General features: G+C 39.5%; 1 protein-coding gene across 2 annotated transcripts; it reads right to left on the bottom strand.

Moving 5' to 3' along the window:
• Positions 1–852: 852 nt before the first annotated feature.
• On the bottom strand, positions 853–18,825 carry LOC131361954 (transcription factor MafG-like). Of its 2 annotated transcripts, none has more exons than XM_058403610.1 (3): positions 18,522–18,825; positions 7,812–7,884; positions 853–7,688 (listed from the first exon to the last, which is right to left on the bottom strand). In XM_058403610.1, exons 1-3 carry the CDS (start codon positions 18,611–18,613, stop codon positions 7,245–7,247), a joined length of 609 nt encoding a protein of 202 aa, XP_058259593.1. In that variant the 5' UTR covers positions 18,614–18,825; the 3' UTR covers positions 853–7,244. The 2 variants fall into 2 exon arrangements, with proteins under 2 accessions (XP_058259593.1, XP_058259602.1); XM_058403619.1 differs by lacking the exon at positions 18,522–18,825 and adding an exon at positions 18,071–18,437.
• Between the last annotated feature and the right edge of the window lie 1,886 nt (positions 18,826–20,711).

Raw genomic sequence — 20,711 nt, 5'->3', positions numbered from 1 at the left:
ACTATTGATTTAGTTTCTATTTGAATGGCTGGATTCTTTTTACTTCAGCACAAATGCTAGCAACAAGTGAAGATTGCTGTGGAAATTGGCAGCAGTCATTTAATTCTCCGGACTCAGAGAGCTATCCCCTATGAGGGCACGCTAATTTGATATTAGCTTAGAGCCACAGGCATCGCATTTGGGGGGCAGAGTGAAAGCCTGGTTAATGGCAGCAAAGGCCACATTAATTCTGCCAGGCTGAGAGAATTGGGCCAGGCACCTGCTGCAGAAGTGGGTACGAATGACAAATGCCGTCCTATATTGGCCATCGGCTCACCTCTCGCCTCTGCGTAGCAAATTAATCAAACCTGGAGGCCATGGGCTTTCTCTTCTTGTTGTGCAGACGGGTCAGGTACAGCAGCAAGTGTGTGTGTGTCTAAAGGAGCGAGTGTTACGTACACAATACCTCCCTGATGCTGCTTTATATATAAATCAGAACATGGAATAATCAGAATAACATAAATGAGTCAATCAAGTATCATTTACGTTTTCCATATTTATCGCTTATAATGACTTTAACAAGAGAAGATGTTTATTTTAGACATGCATTTTGTCCACAGTGGAAAAAGAAACCTCTGCATGTACCCACTATGGTGTTGACTATAATAGAATGAGGATGTATAACCAAGTGAGAGCAGATTTGAAAGGTATATGTATGGGGGCCTTGTCTGGCCAAATTTAGGGCAGGCACGCCACAACGTCCCCCACTCACGTCAGGCCAAAAAATGCATGCATGGAGGTTGCTGGAACTAGGTCGACGGGTGCCTTTTTTTGGATCACAGAGGGAGAAAAGCGTGCCAGCTAAATGATCGCACTCTCCTAAAACCTACTCCGATGGCAAAAAGCCTTCACCAGTTTTATTTTTACTCCCATCAAACTGGGTCAATGACTATGCCACGGAATATAGCCAAATGCAAAATAAAAGTCATGCTCACCAAAGTCAAGACCTTCTGGACATCTCTCAAAACCTTTTTATTGATCATATATAAAATAAAGGAAGCTGTATATCACCAAACATACAATATATACAACAGTACATCAATAACTTAGTCAAACCCAAGAAAGACTATCTGCATGGTTAAAATCCACAGTTCTTATATATGAATATAGATATTAATACATCATCACTTTTGTATGTACAGATTGCAAAAAAGTACAATAATTTAATTAATAAAGTTACAGTTCACCCATTTTGTTACTGTATTTCGTACAAAGTACTCATATATATCCAAAACAGCACATTCTATTCACCGATTACCACCTCACATTTCATAAGCTTTTTTTTTCTGATTTAACAATTTTGAGACAACAAACTAGTCATATATGAACCTGGTGTTTGAACCTGCTCAAACGAACAAAGAACATGACGAACAAAGCCCGGTTAGCCTAAAGCTAATAGAGTTTGTCACATTAAGTGCTGATCAAGTGAGTGAACCTCTGAATCTCTGGAAAGACGATGGCAGGGATTAAAGGCGGCTCTCCTGGATGCATAGTGTGATCTATGTATAAAATGACAAGGCCTCCCACAGAGCTGTTAGACATGCCAATTTATGAACTGACTAAGTGACAAAAAAGCTTATATTCCTGATGCTCTTACTCAAAGCACAAAAAATGGACAATTCTTTATCATTCAAGGCTCAGTGTGATCTCGCTCCCTCCTCCTGTCAATCCTACAACTGCTCTATTGTCATAACTATCATGGATGTCAGACTGTGAAATGGCTCAGATCAATAATTTATATCCACAAAAGGATAAAGTGGGGCATTTGTCCAAGAACTCCATTTAAACACCACAGAGGAGACCGGTATGCAGTAAACACACGAGAAACCTCTGAGAGCCTGAAATGTTTTTGTGTTTTTTTCCCCCAAAAAAACCTGGAATCTAAATTCAGACTATTATAGACTTTGAGAATGATAAACTGTATGATAAACCAGCAGCCAAGTATTTTGATGTAACATAGCATTTTCAAAGAGGAAATAGACAGTACTATGTAACCACAGTATTTTTTTTTAGCATAATTGCTACAATAGATATTTTTTTATCTTGTTAAAAGAGTAAGCTTTTGCCTTTTCATGTTATTGAAAGAAAGCAAAAAGGTGTGTTTTCTCAGATTTTCTACTAAAAAGTAGGCTGTTTAATAACTGCCATCTATTTCATTTCCTCATTGTAAACCAGCTAACTGATCGCATCCCTATTATTCAGTGCAATAAATGTGGCGTTACACAGCGACTTACCGCAAGTTACCCTGCATGCCTATTTCCCAGGAACCATATAGTGCAAGACATTTTAACTTCTTGGCAAACGTTCTAAAACAGGAGTTCAGGACTCTCCGAATTTGCACCAGGACCTAAATAATAATTTTGCCTTTTCCCTCAGACAGAGTGCCACTTCATTCAGCTTCAACTTTATCCTGGTCATGGTCACAGTGGATCGAGAGACTATGCTGGGAACACTGGGCATGAGACTGGACTGCACCCTGCCCACACATGTTCATACACTCATTCACACCTATGACAGTTGTGTTTTTGGGAGGTCACAGGAAACCGGAAACAGGAACGGACGAATCAATAGCGCAGTGGACAAGTCAGATCAAGAACAACAAAATAGTGGGGAAAAAAAACACTGCTTATTGTTTAAGTTGTCGTTTTGGTGCGTCGGATTACACTTAATGCACTTCATTGTGGTGTAACACACCTTGCTCAGCCAAGGCAAGATCTGATTGTGGTGGAATGATTTGTGCTAGGTGGATTAATTTGAGTACGTGGATGAAAGCTTAGAATCAGCAACACTTGTAGTGCAAAGCTTTTGTTTAAGGTGCACTTATGTGGCTTTCACGCTGGTAGTTCAGTCTGAAACAGAGTATTATTCGTTGGAAATGTGAATGTAACATTGGTAATGTTAAAGTACTACGGTCCCAAACCCGAGACTAGGAGGTGGTGTGAGATCGGTTGTGCTGGAACTGTGCCACGATTTTAGTGAATGTGAACTCGTACTCGAGTCTGAACTTGTTCAGGAAGAAAAGTAACCTACGCATGTGTTTTAGCAGATGACGACATCATTACTTTTCACAACACATGAGTACCATGTGTGACAGAGGAACACTGTGGGACAAAGAAGAGGTGAGATGTCCTGCTGCACATTATAACACTGTAATAATAATAACACATAATAGAATGACACAATATCTAAATAAAAAATACGATGAGTCATGTTATGTTCTCCATGCTCGATATGATGTAAGATGAACGCAAATGCACCAGGGATCGATAGAAGCAAGTAAGTCTGAAATCAGACCAATGCTGCAGAAACAAACACACTCAGAGTCAGACTGCAGCGAACATGCCCAGTGTGAAAACCACGCAAGACTGTAAGTAAGAGTCACCTGGCAAGAAAACACACCGTGTGAAAATACACACTTCATGCAATGCGAGGACAGAGCCCTAGATCTTCTAGCCAAAGTGTTTTCCAACAACTTACTGACATTTTTGCATGTCAGAGTGTTCACTTGCCTGGTGGACTAGTTAATGAATTTATGATTTGTTCAGCCCTGGGAGAACCTGTAGGAAACTCATTTGGCCAGAACTTTTACACAGTAACAACATCTCAGGACTGAACCAAACGTCCTAGAGCTGTGCTGCTTTAACACTACCCTCTGACCTACTGTGCCGCTCTTTCACCCTACAGTTGGAAGCTGAATTTTTTTTGTCCTGAGCAAATATACCTATCTCACCAGCGCAACTCTCGTAAATCAATGATGAGAAGGGTCAATATATTGAACAGGATTATTTCATATGCTTATGAAAGCACTTTGCTGCTTCTTGAATGTAACACTTCATCTACTACCATGGTCAGTCTGACACAGCTCGTATGAAAGTAATGGAAGTAAGCTCTTGGCTGAGAATTATTTTATATAGCGTTAAACCTAACCTTTCTTTTGTGCTAATTATCAATAATCAGTTTTGGAGTTCCACAGTTACGGCAGTATTCATCAATAAATCTATTAATATTTGCAATATGTTGTTAATAGACAGTGTAAGTTCAGTATGATGCACAGATTTATTCGGTTCAACCATACAGTATGTCAGACTGTATGGAAAAAGGGGAATGTTGGCACCACAATGAGCAGCCAATCAGGCAAAAGGATGGCACAATTGATTTAACTGAACTTCACTGCTGACTTTTTTTTTTTCATAATCAGGCTGTTGTTTATTACGGAAACCTGATAAGCAAAATAAAGCAAAATCCAATGATCATAAAGAAGTTCCTATTAATTTAACCCATATATGTGTTTGAAAAAAGCCTTGCCAAAGTTATAAAATATCTTGCTTAACATTTGCCCTGGATAGCACCTTCAGCGACATCTTGCGTTATGGAAGTCCGTTATTTGGGAGAAACCACAGAGGCGGAAGAATTCAGTTTCGCGCTGCACAACGAAATTGAGATGGTGTTAAAAAAAATCTGCATCAGTTATATGGAAGGGACCGAAACAGATGGTTAACTCTCTTCTATACATTGCCTGTCTTCTACAAATTCTTCTAAATATATTCATGTAAATAGTACAGAATGACACCAATAGAGTGGACGACACTGCCACCTGATCACTTTCACAGCACGCCACGCGCCTAGTCACTAAAAAAGCTATCAGACTTCAATAATAAGCCACTTTTGGTACAATTGCAAAGTCAATATCAAACAAGTTCAAGGTTTGTATTTTTCCCAGACATTTTTTTCCCTATAAATGAGAGGTGTCTAACTCAACCGGTCAAAAGGCAGGCATACAGTTTAGTAGTTATTTACCTGCTGAAAGACACCTGATGGAAAAACTCCAGGTTTTTTTTTTGTTTGTTTTTTTTAGCCATGACTAATAGGTGTGTTAGTGCAGGCAAATGACCAAACTGTGTTGAACTCTAACCTTCTAGCACATGAGTTGGACACCTCTGTTATAAATAACAAAACATCTCTTACCAGAAAATAACAAAGATAGAGCTAAACCTTTAGCTGGACAAAGACATCAAAGAACACTTGCTAATAATAAGTAAACGATAAAGCTTGTGTGGATTTGTGTTTAGGCAACTATGACCAGTCCATCCACAGTATTAAGCTCTAGAAAGTCGAACGAAACGAAACCACTCGATACTTCACGTTTGCCAATGAACTTCTACATCAAACCAGTTTTAAAAACACATAAAACAGAATTCAATCAAACAAGGAAGGAGTTTGCTATGTTCTATGGACAGGCTCTCTCATAACAAACGTGATATAACTTGTGTCTATGAAAGGTGAACATCACCCTCGGAGACAGTTACCGGATTTCTCCTTTTCCATGCATAAATACGGTAGTTTATTGCCTCTCCTTGTCATATTCATCAGAATATAACTTGTAAACATCATTCCACAAATGGAATTAAACAAAACAGGGCACAAAAAACTAACAATTGGGGGTTATTTTGTTGATTTTTTTATGTGTTAGCATGGCATGGCATGGAACACCAAACTTTCATCTATAAAGGAAACGTTTTAGGGGAAATTCAAATTGATACAAATGATCTGTCTGTAAAACATTGTGCATCAGCCGTGACATGTTTGTTGTCTGTTTTTTTGTTTTTTTTTTCTGGTAGACCTAATCTGAAGCTGGCATGAGGCCATCTCACGAGTAATAGAAGCAAGAATCTAGGCCTGATACAAAAAACATGGCCAAAATCTAGCATCAAACCGTGTCAATCTGCCATTTAAGGCTTTTTGAGATTACCTTTGTCTAACATTGCATTTATAAATTAGAGAACTTCTCAAAAATTAGCATACACTGTGTAGTTGAAAACTGCAGCCATTTAGACCCATTCATTTAATGTATAGCTATAAATTCTTGAAGTGTCTCCTACATCCTGTATCCATTTTTGAACCACTTATTTCCAGTTATGTTTCAGACAAATGCCTAAAAACCCCAGCATGGTGTTTGCATGATGCAAATGGGTGGTCACAGACTGCCAATGCTTAGTACTTCTGTTAGCAATTTAGCCCCAGAACAAAAATAAAGAAGAGAAATTTGGATACTAATCATGTCTTGGCTGATCAGTTTTGCCTAAAGAAGAAAATTTGTGTAAATTGGATATTTCCCCCAATTTTGTTTTAAAGCCAAAAATGAGAGTTTGTGGTTTTCATCCTATTGCACTGACTGAGTGTCAAACTGCTAGCATTAATATTATTACAGAGAATATTTCCAAAGCTAACCTTCCTTTTTCTTTCCAATTTCCCAGAAATCCTATAATTAGAATAGTATGTTTACGGATATTAATATTAATTTAGAACTCCTTTGTTTGGTTTCTTAATAAGACATTCATTTTAGCAGAGTTGTTCCATATAAAAAAAAGTTGAGGTTGTACTTGGACTGAATTGAGAATAGCATGACACCAAGAAACAGTCTCAAATACTCAAATTTCAACCACAATTAATCGGCTGTGATTTGACTCAGCCAATGCAACGTCTGAAAACTACTCCTGACCCCCATACTTGGCTCATCTTTAAGGTAAGCATAAGATGTTGTTGTTTTTAAATGCTGACACTTTCATTAATTGATTTCATCATCACTTGCAACGTTGGCTTTTCTAGCCCATCTAAGAGGTGGTCAGTGGATAATATCAAGCACACGAATCTGAAACATGAAAACAAATGTCTAATATTTTCCCTGTTATACCGAGAAAATACCAGGTTGCTAGATATCAGTAAACAAAACTCTCAGTGCAATGTTGCAATTATGCTGCCAACCAAAGTCAGTGGTATCTGTTGAACTGCATTGTTCTGCTGCACGTGTTTAACCTGTGCCATGTTTGCTTGCCCTTTCACACATAAATCAGCTAATTGAGAACCTTTTAAGACAGAATCATTAGTTGAAATGAAATATGTAGACACTATAGCTCTGCCTGTTGTGTTATTTTTGTATTATGGACTAATAATCCCTACTATGGTGCATAGAAGGTTGTGCTAAATCTGGGAATGTATAACACTTGAGGTTAATGTAAAAAAAAACAAAACAAAAAACAGTTATGCAAAGCCAGAAGGCCTTAATAGAGGTTAACAACCAAACCTCACCATACATGCCGCCTTAATAAGCACACTGCTAGGCAGAGCATATTTAACTGCTGTATTGTTTAAAGCAGATGTTGCAGATCTGTGCTTGATAATGATTCACTGACCAAAGGCATTGTGCATTACGAGCGTGCCTCCGTTTTGGACTTGACGATGGTGATGACACTCGTTGCAGCCACCTTGCCTGGTACGATGATTGGCGTGATTGCGCCCCTGGCAGCTGGTACAGGGCTGCGTGCCACAGTCCTGGCGAAGCTTTGCAGCGCCTCATACTTGGAGCGCAGCACGTCTAGCTCAACCTTCATGCTGGCATTCTCGGAAGCGAGTTTCTCCACCTCTTGCTGCAGCTCAGCTTTTTGCTTCTCTAGTTCTTCCTTCTGCGTGACGCGCTTGACGCGACAGCTGGCGGCATAGCCGCGGTTCTTTAGCGTGCGCCGCCGCTGCTTTAGTTGTGCAATCTCCTCCTTGGTTAGGCCGCGAAGGTGTTGGTTCAGCTCGCGCACTGACATCGACACTAGCTCATCGTCCGTAAGGCTCGTGCCATTCTCTCCTGGCTCCCGCTTCACCTAAAGCCATTTGGGGAGAAAGAAATGTCCAAATAAATAAGGTTGGAGACACAGAAAACCAAAAACCTGACAAATCGAATCTATCAGAAAACCAGAGAACTGAAATAAGCTATTGACACTTGCCTTCAGGGCTTTGTTTCCCTTACTTGTAGTAGTCATGCCACGAGAGCCACACGTGACTATCCTGGAAGACTGTCTGCTGGGACAAAGAAGAGAATGCACACATTAAATAAAATGTGCTTTATTTATGGTCTTTACACATCCACATTTATTCCAGTGTAATGAAAGACGCTAGATTGTCAATCATTGGGGTTGTAAAATCCAGGTATTCTCATTTCACCGAAAACGGATGCAGAAAATCATGCATAATAGCAGCAGAGTACAATATTTAATCAAATATTAATACATGAAGCATCAGACCATTCGTGATGCCTCAATTCAGTGGCTTGTAGATATGACATTTGCAGTCATTCAATTACACTAATGATGCGGATGTTTGAAAAAGAGCAGATCAGCAAGCATGCAGGACTTCTGATGGTGCAATAAGATGCAATAAATAGCAAGTTCAGCTTTCCATAGTCTTTGGGAACAATGCTGCATTGAAAGATTTTTTATTTTTTTTACAAAGTAAACTCAGTGACATTTGGCACAGCATCTCTGGTAGATAAGTGCAAAGCCATGTTGCACAGAAACTCGCTGCACCACAGGCTCTTTAAAATGTGCTACCACACACACAGAGCCACACACAGCTGAATCAGTGATGCTTCTAAAGTCTGGTGAAGTCAAATTCAATGTGGCATCAGCGTCAAAATAGCGCTGAAAATAGAGGATGTCTTTCACCGTGGGCTAGTTAGGCCAGTGTGAGACAGCTTCAGGCGTTAAGAAGAACCGTTTTATTTGTGATCATTCGAAACACAGAAGGCATTTATTAATCATTGATGTATTACAGTATTATGGTTACACATCACTGTGGTGGTCTCATGACTGTCTGAGCATCCTGTGTGTGAGGTTGTCTTACCTGGTATTAGTGCTGTAGGAGAATTCTGGGTATGTGTGAGAGAAAGCTTATCTAATGGGCTGCGGTGAGCTGGTGTGTGTGTGTGTGTCTGTCTGTGTGTGTGTGTGTGTGTGTGTGTGTGGTATTGGATGGAGCTGATACAGCTGGGTCACAGCAGGAGTGGAATCACACAGGCCAAACCAGCAGTTGTGGCACCAAGGTTTTGTGAACACACACACACACACACACACACATTTGTCTTTTTACCCTTGTAAGGACCTCCAAATGACATGATTATTAATGCAAATAACTATTGCTATGCCACACCAAAGCTTAACCCAAACTTTAACCCCAGGATCCAAAATGAAACTCTTTAAAATAAATAAATAAATAATAAAAACTGCAATATTTTTATTAATAAAGCAAAAAAAAGCTAAATGTTTTCCTCAAGGAGACCAGCAAAATGAACTTACAAGGTCAAAACTATCAGATATTCCTAATATTGTCGGGACAATTGGTTCCCACCAAGATTTAAAAGCATTCAGCCACCCAACCCCACAGACACAAACACACACACTCACACACACACAAACACGGGTATGCTGGCTCAGCATATTCACACCACTGCACTAGCTGCCAAACGCACAGTCACCAGCAGTTCACTGCTGGACTCCATGCATCCCACTGCACCTGTGTGTATCAGACACCCAGCATCTGCAACTGTGGCCATGAAATTATATAGAGGACAGTCATAAAACTGGCTAAGCAAGCTGATCTTCCATTTAGTACTACCAGTACAAAAAAAGGAGCGGACTCTAGGTCACGTTACACAGTAATTCCCCAGTGTAATCCAATAAAAGGCTGCCCCAGAGATGACCTGAACCCTGCTATTGTCAACAAAGAAGCATAGGTGTGGCATTCACCACAGCCAAACAGGAGGATACAGCAACCAGTTAACCTAAAAATAACACAGAGAAAGAATACTGTACATAGAGAGAGAAGCATAGTGGCACCATCAGGGTGAGCAAAAGGTCTTATGTGCCACTTTTACAAGATGAAGACATAAAATCTTGGTCAGTTTCTGTACAGACTCTGTAATATCAGTTATGTTCATGAGTGCTGCAAGTCAGATTATAATTAATTCTAATTTACAAACCTACGATGTATTAATGCATTGTGCAACGTAGCAGCGATCACATTCTGGTTCAGATATATGTCAGCCATCTTTGGTTAACAAGCCTGCAGTGACAAAGTTACATATTTAGCCACGATGCTGAGTTTTGTCATTGACAGTATTATCTTTATAAAAATCATACAATGATTTATATAAAATATGTAGACTAGGATAAATGTATGAATGAATGTTAGAAGGAGTCTGTGTGTGTGATTGTGTGTGAGAATGGTGGACTGGTGTTCCATCTAAGGTGTATTCCCACCTCTTGGCCAGTTCTCCTGGTCTCAGACACTGGATTCACCAAGACCATGAGCAGGATAAAGTAGTTATTAAATGTAAGTGAGTGAGTGAGCGAGAGTGTAGACACGGTTACATAAACAATAAGTTGCACAGATGTCTGAGTCATTCGCAACAACAGCAAGATGAGACACATCTAAATCTGATGTTCTCAAGCTAACCTGGAGTAAAAAGCATTTTATTGCTTGAAAATACCTGTATATTATATGTGTATTACAGGTATTATTTAAAGAAACAGCTCAGTGCATTTTGTGTATTTTTAAGACTCATTGAAAATGATCAGCTTTGTTATATCTGTGGCATCATTACGGATTTCCTTAGAATTGCTTATCTATCTTTCTTTTCCATTAAAGCTTCACATCACCTCAGAAGGTTCAGATACCTGACGGTATATATTATATTAAACAGAACTTGGATCAGTAAAGAAAACAGTGCAATGTGATGATCCTTGCTGTTGACATTAATGGGAACTACTGAATTTAGCTAATATAATACAAGGCTGTTTTTTATTATGTCGACAGTTATGGTTATATTGCAATGATTCAGCTAGCTATATTATGTATTTTATAGTATATTATATTATATCTGAGTAAATGTTTTGGATTTTTTTTTTACTCTCCCTCTCTGAGTCTTCTGAGCAGCGCTTGTCTTCATCTTCAAAGTTACCTGTGCTCTCTCCCAGTCCAACAGAAGGTATCAGTTCTTGTGTGCTGAGGCAACAGTTGGGCAATACCAACTTGTGCAATGGGGTGGGGTGGGGGGGGGTTGCAGTATTTTTATCTGATTTGTTATGACAAACTCACAGTCGATTCAGAACACCAATAATGTGTATGCATGTTTGAGCTGATCATGTTATATATATTGGTGGGTTATAATTGTTTGTTCTGATTATTGGGAGAGATCAAATCTAACCCGGAATCTATGTTTATGATGTTTTGCAGAATATGCCATATGAGTCAGTTTACTGAAATGTTATTGTATCATGTCCATCTCAAAATCAATCGCAAACAGGTATTTTCTCCACATTTGAAAAGACAGAGAGAAAGGAATCTCTTCGTGAGAAAGGAATCTCTATATTTGTATTCAGAGATTAAAAGTTGTATTATTTAACATGTTTCTCTACTATTAGACTTGCCAAATAATGATCTTATTTGGAGGTTTATGATTTATTTGGTGCAAAAATGCCAATTCAAGGCTAGTCTTCAACTTTTTTTGAAAGCAAATGTATTTCTATAGTTTTTAACCAACACATAACAAACATTGTTAGAATTGTATGCGAATCCTTGAGTAGTTAATACTAACCACTTAGGCCACTTGGGTATAAAGTTAGACCTGCTCATTCATGCACCTGCTCACTGCAACTAGACAGTTAAAGAATATGCAACAAATATGCAACAATACCCCCACTTTTTACCATTTCAGTGTGTTTGTATCCACTGTACAGCCTAAGATTCCTGTTCTTACCTGACAGCTGTTTGAGCCCATCTGTGTTCCGAGATGCTTTTCTACTCACTACGGTTGTATAGAGTGATTACTTGGTGTTACTATAGCCTTCCTCGCAGGTAGTACAAGCCTGTCTATTGTCCACTGACTTCTGTTATCAGCAAGATGTTTCCACACACACAGAAATGTCACTCATTGGATGTTTTTTTATTTCTCTGCCCAATTTGCTGTAAGCTCTAGAGACTTTTGTGCATGAAAATCCTAGGAGATTTCTGAAATACCCAAACCAGCCCAAGTGATGTGAACATGAAGCTCTGGACCTGCACCTGTATGATTGTATTTATTGTGCTGTTGCCACATGATTGGCTGGTTTGATGATTGCATGAATGAGCAGTTGTACAGGTTTTACTCATAAAGTGGCTGATGAGTGTGTTTTGGAATAAATAAAGACAACTACAAATGCACAAATTTCCAACTTTTTCCAATTCTGTTCCAACACAATACTGATTTGACTATATAACGATGCCTGACTTTGGTCTGGTACTGAAATATTTCCTACAAGTGACTTTTGCCAATTTATGCAAAACACACTGGAGTCAGAATTGTTGTCATGTGCTCAATGCAAGATCAGTGCTGAGATGCTCAACGTTAATATGTGTCAAATCCAATATTCGGCGACGGATTGTATTTCTGTGCAAAAACCCAAGACAAGAGCTTGTAACCGTCCAGTTAAAGTTTACATTTACATTTCTGGCATTTGCCTGACGCTCTTATCCAGAGTGACGTACAAAAGTGCTTTCAGTCTCTATCAATGAATATATTAACATTGGTTCAATAGGTTACTGACTTAGGATACCATTAGCCTAAAATTGGGTTTTTTTTTTTGTTTTTTAAACATATAACAATACATAAAAACAGGGAAAAATAAGAGCTAGTTTAAGTGCTTCAGGAAAAGGTAGGTCTTCAGACGTCGTTCAGTGACTCGGCTGTACGGACATCTAGGGGAAGTTCATTCCACCACCTTGGTGCCAGAACAGAGAAGAGTCTAGATGTATACCTACCTTTTACCCTGAGAGATGATGGGGCAAAGTGCTTTCTCTTACCCCAGAGAAGAACTAATGCATTGCCTCTCCTAAATGTTTTTCTCTCATTTGTGGCTGCTTAGTTAAGGGTGCAGGGGCTCAGGGGAGCAGTGCTGAGGGGTTTGGGGAGGTGAAGGCACTGTCTTTTGCAGGCGCAAGCTGAATTTTTATGAATCACCAGGAAGAACGCTGACAAATCAGGGCTGATTACTTGCAGAGGAGAGACATCACACCCACAGGAAAATACAAAGCGCTGAGTGAGGATGTTGAGTAGAAAGAGAGAGAGAGAGAGAGAGAGAGAGAGAGATAAAGTGAGAGAAACAGAGAGAGAAGCAGCCTTGTGAAAAATGCACCCTCGACACATTTGGAGGTGCTCAGAAAGAGGAGGGGGAGGAAAAACCCTGATCTCAGCAAGGACCACAACCAAGGCACCAATTAAAGAACTAAAAGTTCAACTAATATGACCAGAGCCATCATTTTCACACTTTCAGACTCTTGTATAAATCTCCCAGACTGTTTAGGACTGTCGAGGTCTAAAGATACAAATGATGATCATGAAACTGTAAATGTGGATTATCAGTGTTAATCTCTCATGAGTACTTGTAGCCTTTTGGACCTTCTGTCAGGAGAGAATGATTGTGCCTCTAAGGGTCCTTTATGCACCACCCACACCTGCAGAGGTAAAGTTTATTCTGTTCCCAACACAGCTGATTGAACTAATCAGCTATTTAACATCTTCCTGAGTTGTTAAAGTTGAGAAGTTCCTATTAAAGAGTTGAGAAGTCATAATTTTGATGTCAGGTGCATTTAGGTCACTTTGTTCAGAGCAAGTTGGAGGTGTACATTCTCTCTTAATTAACTACAAAAATTACAGCAGAGCTTTTCAAGTTTTTCTACTTATAGAAAGTGAAGAACAAATAAGGTGTAACAGGTTTGTTATGCTCTTATGTTTTTAATCATTTATAAAGCCACTGTAAACTGTAAAAAGCCTGAAATGAGGCTTCTATCCATTCTCTACACTGCTTATCCTACTGGGTCAGTGGAACCTCAGGAGACTTGAGGCACAAGGCAGGGTACCCTAGACAGGATGCCAGTCCATTGCAGGCACAATCACACACACACACACACACACACTCAGACTACAGACAATTTTAGAGATGCCAGTCATCCTACACCGCATGTCTTGGGACTGGGGAAAAACCGGAGGCATGTGGAGTACATGCAAACAATAGCTGTCCATCAGCATGAAGAATCCTAAACCCAGCATCACTACACATCAAATACTAAACACCAGCGCAAAATCAGCTTGACCCTAGAACTTTACTATATTATAGATCTTATAGATAAATATTACAAATAGTCCTTGACATTTCAAAGAAGTTACCTGGATGACTGAAAATCTTCATAGACACCTACCCTTCCTGTCCGAATATGTGGAGAGAAATATTGGTATAGGAAAATACTACTTCTGGCTGGATGAACTCTGGGGGACTCCTGCATATATGACTGCAGTGTTTTCACAAATTTTCCCTCTGAAACATTTTTAGTAATGGTTTAATAAAGCTTTCTAAGTAGCAATAAAGCCCATGCCAAATTTATCATGCTGAGCTTTTGGTGCTAAAAACAACTAAAATGTTGAACTGCATTCAGAGGCTGTAGAAATATGCAACCAATCAGCAGCAATGATCCTGAAATCAGCATAACTAACTTTTTTCTTTCTGTTGTAACACTGTCAGCTGCTAAGCTTCAGAAACCAGTTCTACACGAATAATTTCAGAACTCCAAGAAAACTCAGCTCACTAATTAAGACAGACCATCAGCAAACGCTTAGGCAACTTTCTGTATTTAATTTCATGCATGATCCGCACCTGATATTAATGTGTATCCCAGCCCTTCCCTTTCCGTACATCCATCAGATGCTGAAGGAACAAAAAAAATCACCACCCCCCCCCGCCCCAAAAAAAAAAAAAATAAAACACCTCACATACACACACCAGCAATGACATTTGAATCTAATCATCCCTCCCTTCAGTAGACTGAAGTCAATTATCAAACAAGCTGCGTGTGTCGAGCGCCATTTAACTGCGAATTAAAAATCAGGCTCCGCTGATGCCTGCCGGGGTAAGGGAGGGAGGCTGGCATCAATTTATGTATCGAAGTAAACACTAAGTGCTAGAAAGGCAGGGAAGCCATCAAGTAGCAGGTATTCGGAGCGTGAAATAAGAGTGATAGAAAGAGAGGGAGGAAATTATACAATCGTTTCGCATGGAAGAAAAAGGAAGCAATGATGGGCCGTTATCACGGAATAAAATAAAAATTGTATCTCCCTCATTCATTAAATGTCAGGATACCACCAGTACTGTTTATTTGCGAATGAGAGTTTCCAGTCAGTGCAGGTTCACAGGTATTCACAAGTGAGTTATGCTGATGGAACGGACTTTCAAGGACAAGCTTTTTGTTTTGTAGATTTTTCTTCTTCCTCTGAAAATTGGCATACATGCTATATTCAGTAGCGATCTTTGAGTCCTATATCAAACATTTGATAGTTGTAAAAGATCAGATTTATTTTTCATGCCATATTGGATTCATAGTATCTGCTGCCCTCAGCATGAGAAAGCGATCCATTCCTTTTGGAGACCAAATGAAGACTTGAACCTTCTGCATATACGCCTGAAATTAGTGGGAGTAGCTGCTTTAAATATCTAGCTGCTGTTTTAAAGTAAAGGTGCAAGAGGTTTGTTGGTAATAAAATGCTGAACTAGCCAATGTAACCCAGTGCAGTGTGATAACCTCCAGATTCTCAAGTGCAGTAAGATACGAGGCTTTCACAACACTTTTTTTTTTAATATTCTGCCTCAAGCACCGGATTGAGAGCAAACAGACCTGGCAAAGAAATCTATGCTTTCAACCCACACGCTGGCAAAATGGTCTACATGTACCACAGCTCTACTTTGAGAAGAAAAGTACATTTGGTTAGCCACAATAAAAAGTGATCACGTATTACTTTGGTAAGCTCAGCTATTCCAGTATTTTATTCATGATCGGCTTCAGTGCTATATTTTACGGGCAGAAAACGCCAAACCTTCTGCCTTCAGTAAAACAACAGTCACAAGCATAGCTGTTTTTCTGGTTTTTTTTTACAATCACAAGCTGTCTCTTTATTGTCTATAAGCTATGATTTAATAGCATTTCATCCGTTTAACAGAGTAGGAGAGCTTAACTGTTCTCCAAACAGCAAAATTTTGGCTAAATGTTGGCTTATCAGTGTATACATTACTTACTTATAAAGACTGGGAAAATGTGAAACTGTTGAAATAATAATACGTGTATATGCTACTATTAACTGTAGCTTACTTATAAATAGTCTTCGGAAAATAACTGGACAAAAGCACAGTAAGAATCTATCAATATATACATATATGCACATGTGGCGAGAAATGTTTCTTTAAAATGGTCTAAAAGCCATTAATCACTTCCTTCAGTAATGAGTAATTTATAATAATTAATAATGCTAACAACTAGGTATTTGCGGGGTTTCAAATTTGATGAAAATCTTTCATGCTATATATCAATTATAAGCAAATCACTTCACAAATGCTGCAAAATTGTTAAAGAAAACAGAAGGTAAATGAACACAAGTGAAGCACTCTTGCAAATCCAGCATCTGCATCTAAAGCACATACGACTCCGCGGGGCGAAGCACTGAAAGTCCACACTTGCAGCGAGTTTCATCATCAGCATCTCTCTCCCAACACCCCCTTAAAATTCTTTTTCCTTTTCCTTTTTTTTTCCTCTTCATGGCTTTAGCTCTAGGCTCTCCCAATTCTCTATGCAGATTGCTTTTGAGGACATGCCCCGCCCCCTCTAAACAAACACAATTTCTCAAGGACTCTCTGTGGTCTAGTAACTTATAAACATGCTGCAACAGCCGTCCAAGATGTTTTCTCTGTGCGCTCAACTCTTTCTCCTGGTTTCATCAACTCCCCCCGACACTCCCCCCACTTCTATCTATCTGCCTGAACACACCTTATCCAATGAGCATCAGGAAGCAGGGACAACATATAGGCCAATACACACATGATGCACTGGGATTGGTCAAATGGTAGCCACTTGGATCTGATGGACTATAAATCTCTCAGCCAATGCCCAACATCTATTCAACCCCCCTACCCCCCACCTCCCTCAAATCCAAGTCCACACACACACATGCACACACACTCCGTTTTCTAGCCACACCACCCCCTGCTGCACGTAGAAGGCCCTCATCTGTTCTTGTTACCTTCTGTGGCAGGAGAAAGAGAAATTACAGAACGTGGCCCAGGGCCTCCTGACACAAAAGAGTGCCCTAAAGAATGCAGCTGATCTGAGATGAGAGGCAATTTTAAGACTGCTTTGCATCTTCATTTTGACGCTCACGTTAAATGATCTTGTTAATCATCACTAGGTTGTGAAAGGCACCATTATTTAGATCACAATGCCAATATGGGTTACAATTCCCTTATTCCTGCCAGGGTCAGAATGCTTAGAGTAAAGCGTAATGCATCTGGTCCTGAGCTTTTAAGTGTGACCACAAGCTAAAATAGATTAGATTCATCTTAATTGAGAGGGATGCAAAGTGATGGGAGTTAATGCAGCTAGTGAGAGTCTGTGGTCACCAGAGAGAGAGAGAGAGAGAGAGAGAGAGAGAGAGATGTTTGTTTTATGATTATCATATGTTTAAGAGTAAACATAGACACCGTGGACGAAAAAAAAAAGGGAACTGATGCCCATCATTATAGTAACCAGAAGCTTGTCACTTCTTTTGCTTTTCACCAGTGAATATGGATCTCGATCATTTAGGAAAAAGAAGGACGCATAGTAACTAAAAATGGAATAGCATTCTAACAGGTCTCCTCCATTTGTTTATAAAATGATGCCAGTAGCGCATGACCACACACAATCAGTCGGTTGAAGAGAAAATCGAGGAGAAATAAAGCACCAGGTCGCACCAGATATTCACCATACAGGCTGAGCTGATCGATAATGTTCGAATGGAAGGCTTTGAGACAGCTGATAGACATCGATCCCTCCTGTTAATTCCTGATCGTTATGATGAATCAGCAGACGGTACAAAAAAAGAAAAAAAAGCTCGCATCCTTTCAAACAATGGAATCCGATCGGAGTGTAAATCGCTGATTAACCTTCAGCTGATCACAACGGGAAGAACGGAAAACGCCATGGCAATATCTGACACAACTACCCGCGTCCTTTTCTCTCTTTCTCTCTCTCCCTCTCTCTCTCTCTCTCTCTCTCCCCCAGACATCATCGGACAAACACCTGATTAAAGCAGGCTACCGGTCAGTCTCAGGTTTCTGCATTATTACCCCGAATAAAGCGAGAGGCAGCCTACCTGATGGCGCTCTTTAAAAGCAGGAGCGTCGATTGGATTTGATGAAACAGCAGCGCTCGTGTGCTGCGCGTGTGCATGAGCTAGCAAACTAACGCGCCGATCCGGTTACACATTTTTTTTTTCTCTCGACCACGAGCCCCCTAGCTGTCACTATACACGCTCGTGATTTCGATTCCAGACCAGATGTACTTCGCCGCCTGCCTCCCGCCCGCTCGTGTTGAACGAACGGATAAAGGGAATCCCCCACAACCTCCTGCAACTGCTACCCGGCTCCGTAAATCCCGTCGCTTCCGTCGAAACGGAAGCGCTTCGTTTAGGGATGAATCAGCTACATTTAGTGAAGCAGGTGGAAAGCGCGCGCGGCAGCTGTGAATAGACGGCAGCGCGCGTGCACACTCAGCATTTAACAATGCACCGCTTACTGCTTCGGCTCCGACTTGATTTGACTCACCCGCGTAAGAGAAGATGCTCCAATATTCTGACTCCCGGCTGTGGGGAGAAATGGGAGTCACCGGGTCCGCTCGGGATGCCAAGCGCGTGCATAGGATGCGTTGTTGTCTTATTATTATTTCGTTGTTGTTGTTGTTGTTGTTGTTGCGGGAGCGCGGTTGTTGTCCCCGGTGTTGATTTCCCTTTCTCTTGTTTCGACGCCAGACGTCATATGATGTTCGGTCACGTGGGTTCATTCATGAAAGGCTATACGCACCCGGTTAATTTAAAGGAGGGAAACGCACAGCGGACGGAGACGAGGCCGTTCACATCAGTGACTTCACGCTGTCACTGCATTGTGGAGAATACGGAACCGGTACAGTGTTGTGTTCATACGTGGAGAGACGCATTTCTGTACAATATTAATCCGCGTGGTTTTCTGAAAGTTGAAAGTGTGAGGATGAAGGATTGTGGTAAATGTGAAGCCACGGTTGCTTTGTTGTAGGACTGAGACATGAGAATCGAGAAATCATGGTATTCACTGCATGGAAATACACTCCCCGGCCACTTTAATAGGAACACGCGCATTTTTCCAACTATCCAATCAGCCAGTCGCGTGGCAGCATGAGCCTCATGACTTTGTTCATTGAGCTGCTGCCAGTCTATTGGCTGATCTGAATAAATAGGTGTACTGGTGTTCATGATGAGTGTACAGTAGTCCCACACATCTGGATTTATTTGTTTTGAATTAGTTTACATTAATAGGGTGAATTCAGGTGTATACTGGAACATGAAATAGCTTAAAGTGAGACAGTTTAAATTAGCAGCATTTGTTTTCTGGCCTGGTAAATGAAAGTTACAACTTGTTACTAAACTTTTGCAATGTATTTGCTCTTTGGAAATAATATGACTTTCACGTATAAAGGAGTGTGGATATCATTAAAGAGGAACCTTAATAATTTACAAATATTCTAATAATAAAATATTAATAATGCACACAGTGTGCTACTGTAGCAAAAATATGCATTATACATACTTACATATAGATAGATAGATAGATAGATAGATAGATAGATAGATAGATAGATAGATAGATAGATAGATAGATAGATAGATAGATTTTTTGGACAGCATAGTTCAGGTTAATTGGGACTGTCTTAAAACACAAGCGGAGAGAGAAAAAGTAAATTGTTAAAACAGATGTATAAATGGATGTATTAAACATCCCACAACTTCAAATGATCCAGTGACGGATTTTATGTGTTTTATGAAGCATATTAAGAAGCATGGGGATAATGTAAACTGGGAAATAACATTTGTGATTTGTACATGCTTGCTTTTTTTGTTTGTTTATTTGTTTGTTAATTTATTTATTATTTAAAGAAAAGATCCGCCGTGAACTTGGAAACTACTGCAGATTTTCCAAAACCCTGATATTGTTGAAATTAATTATACAATGTTGCCCAGGTCAGTGTCTTTACTTTATACAATATTAGAATATGTTGATGATGAATCTGGAGATCATTTTTCAAATCCTGTTATTGAAGTTTGTTTTAATTGTTGCAATAAATGATTGTTATTGTAGCAAGGTGACAAAGGTGTAAAAATAGTAAACACCTTGTAAGGCCTCAGAAATGTCATGAAAAGGCATGAAAGCTTAGACATATATATTCACCCTAGTTTAATTTCACTTTTCAAAGATTTACATTTAGATTTTCCAAATATTTTTTTCTTTTTTAGCACAAACAAATTCAGATTCAGTAACTGAGTTTTCAGATATTCCCAGAATTGCAAAGCTTTTCACTGTGCAAATCTGATTTAGTCTTCTTTGAACAAAAATTTGACTACATTCATGTCTGTTTAGTGGCGTTCATTTTTCATGTAGTTACGTAAATTTAATTTTGGATATCCCCTGTTCTTACTGAACCTTGAAATTAAAAGTGTATTTTTGTGAACAGTAGTCAAAAAAGCATGATACTTTCAACCATTTATTTAATATAGTAAAATGTTATTTCATATTCTTTCTGTATATAATAGGAAGACAAATGAATGCAGCCACTATCAGCTAAACAAAAAGGAAACTTACATGCTTACAAAACATTTATTACCTATTAATTAAAGATTACAAGAGCATAATAAGTCAGATTTCCTTTATATTCTTTTGCATGAGTTTAATTTTTGAGTGACTACAACATTTTTGAAGGACATGCAA

The sequence above is a fragment of the Hemibagrus wyckioides genome, linkage group LG02 (assembly GCF_019097595.1).
Source record: "Hemibagrus wyckioides isolate EC202008001 linkage group LG02, SWU_Hwy_1.0, whole genome shotgun sequence".
NCBI classification, from domain to species: Eukaryota; Metazoa; Chordata; class Actinopteri; order Siluriformes; family Bagridae; genus Hemibagrus; species Hemibagrus wyckioides.
The sequence above is the reverse complement of the archived record's forward strand: the minus strand, read 5'-3'. Positions and strand labels throughout refer to the sequence as shown.

What these genes read in the sequence shown, in the direction of transcription:
- LOC131361954 (XM_058403610.1), bottom strand. Translation starts at nt 18,613, where the DNA reads ATGCACGCGCTTGGCATCCCGAGCGGACCCGGTGACTCCCATTTCTCC. An exon ending in GAGCATCTTCTCTTACGCGG is followed by an intron (nt 7,885 to 18,521) that starts GTGAGTCAAATC and finishes TTGTCCCAGCAG; the next exon opens with ACAGTCTTCCAGGATAGTCA. An exon ending in AGGGAAACAAAGCCCTGAAG is followed by an intron (nt 7,689 to 7,811) that starts GCAAGTGTCAAT and finishes AAATGGCTTTAG; the next exon opens with GTGAAGCGGGAGCCAGGAGA.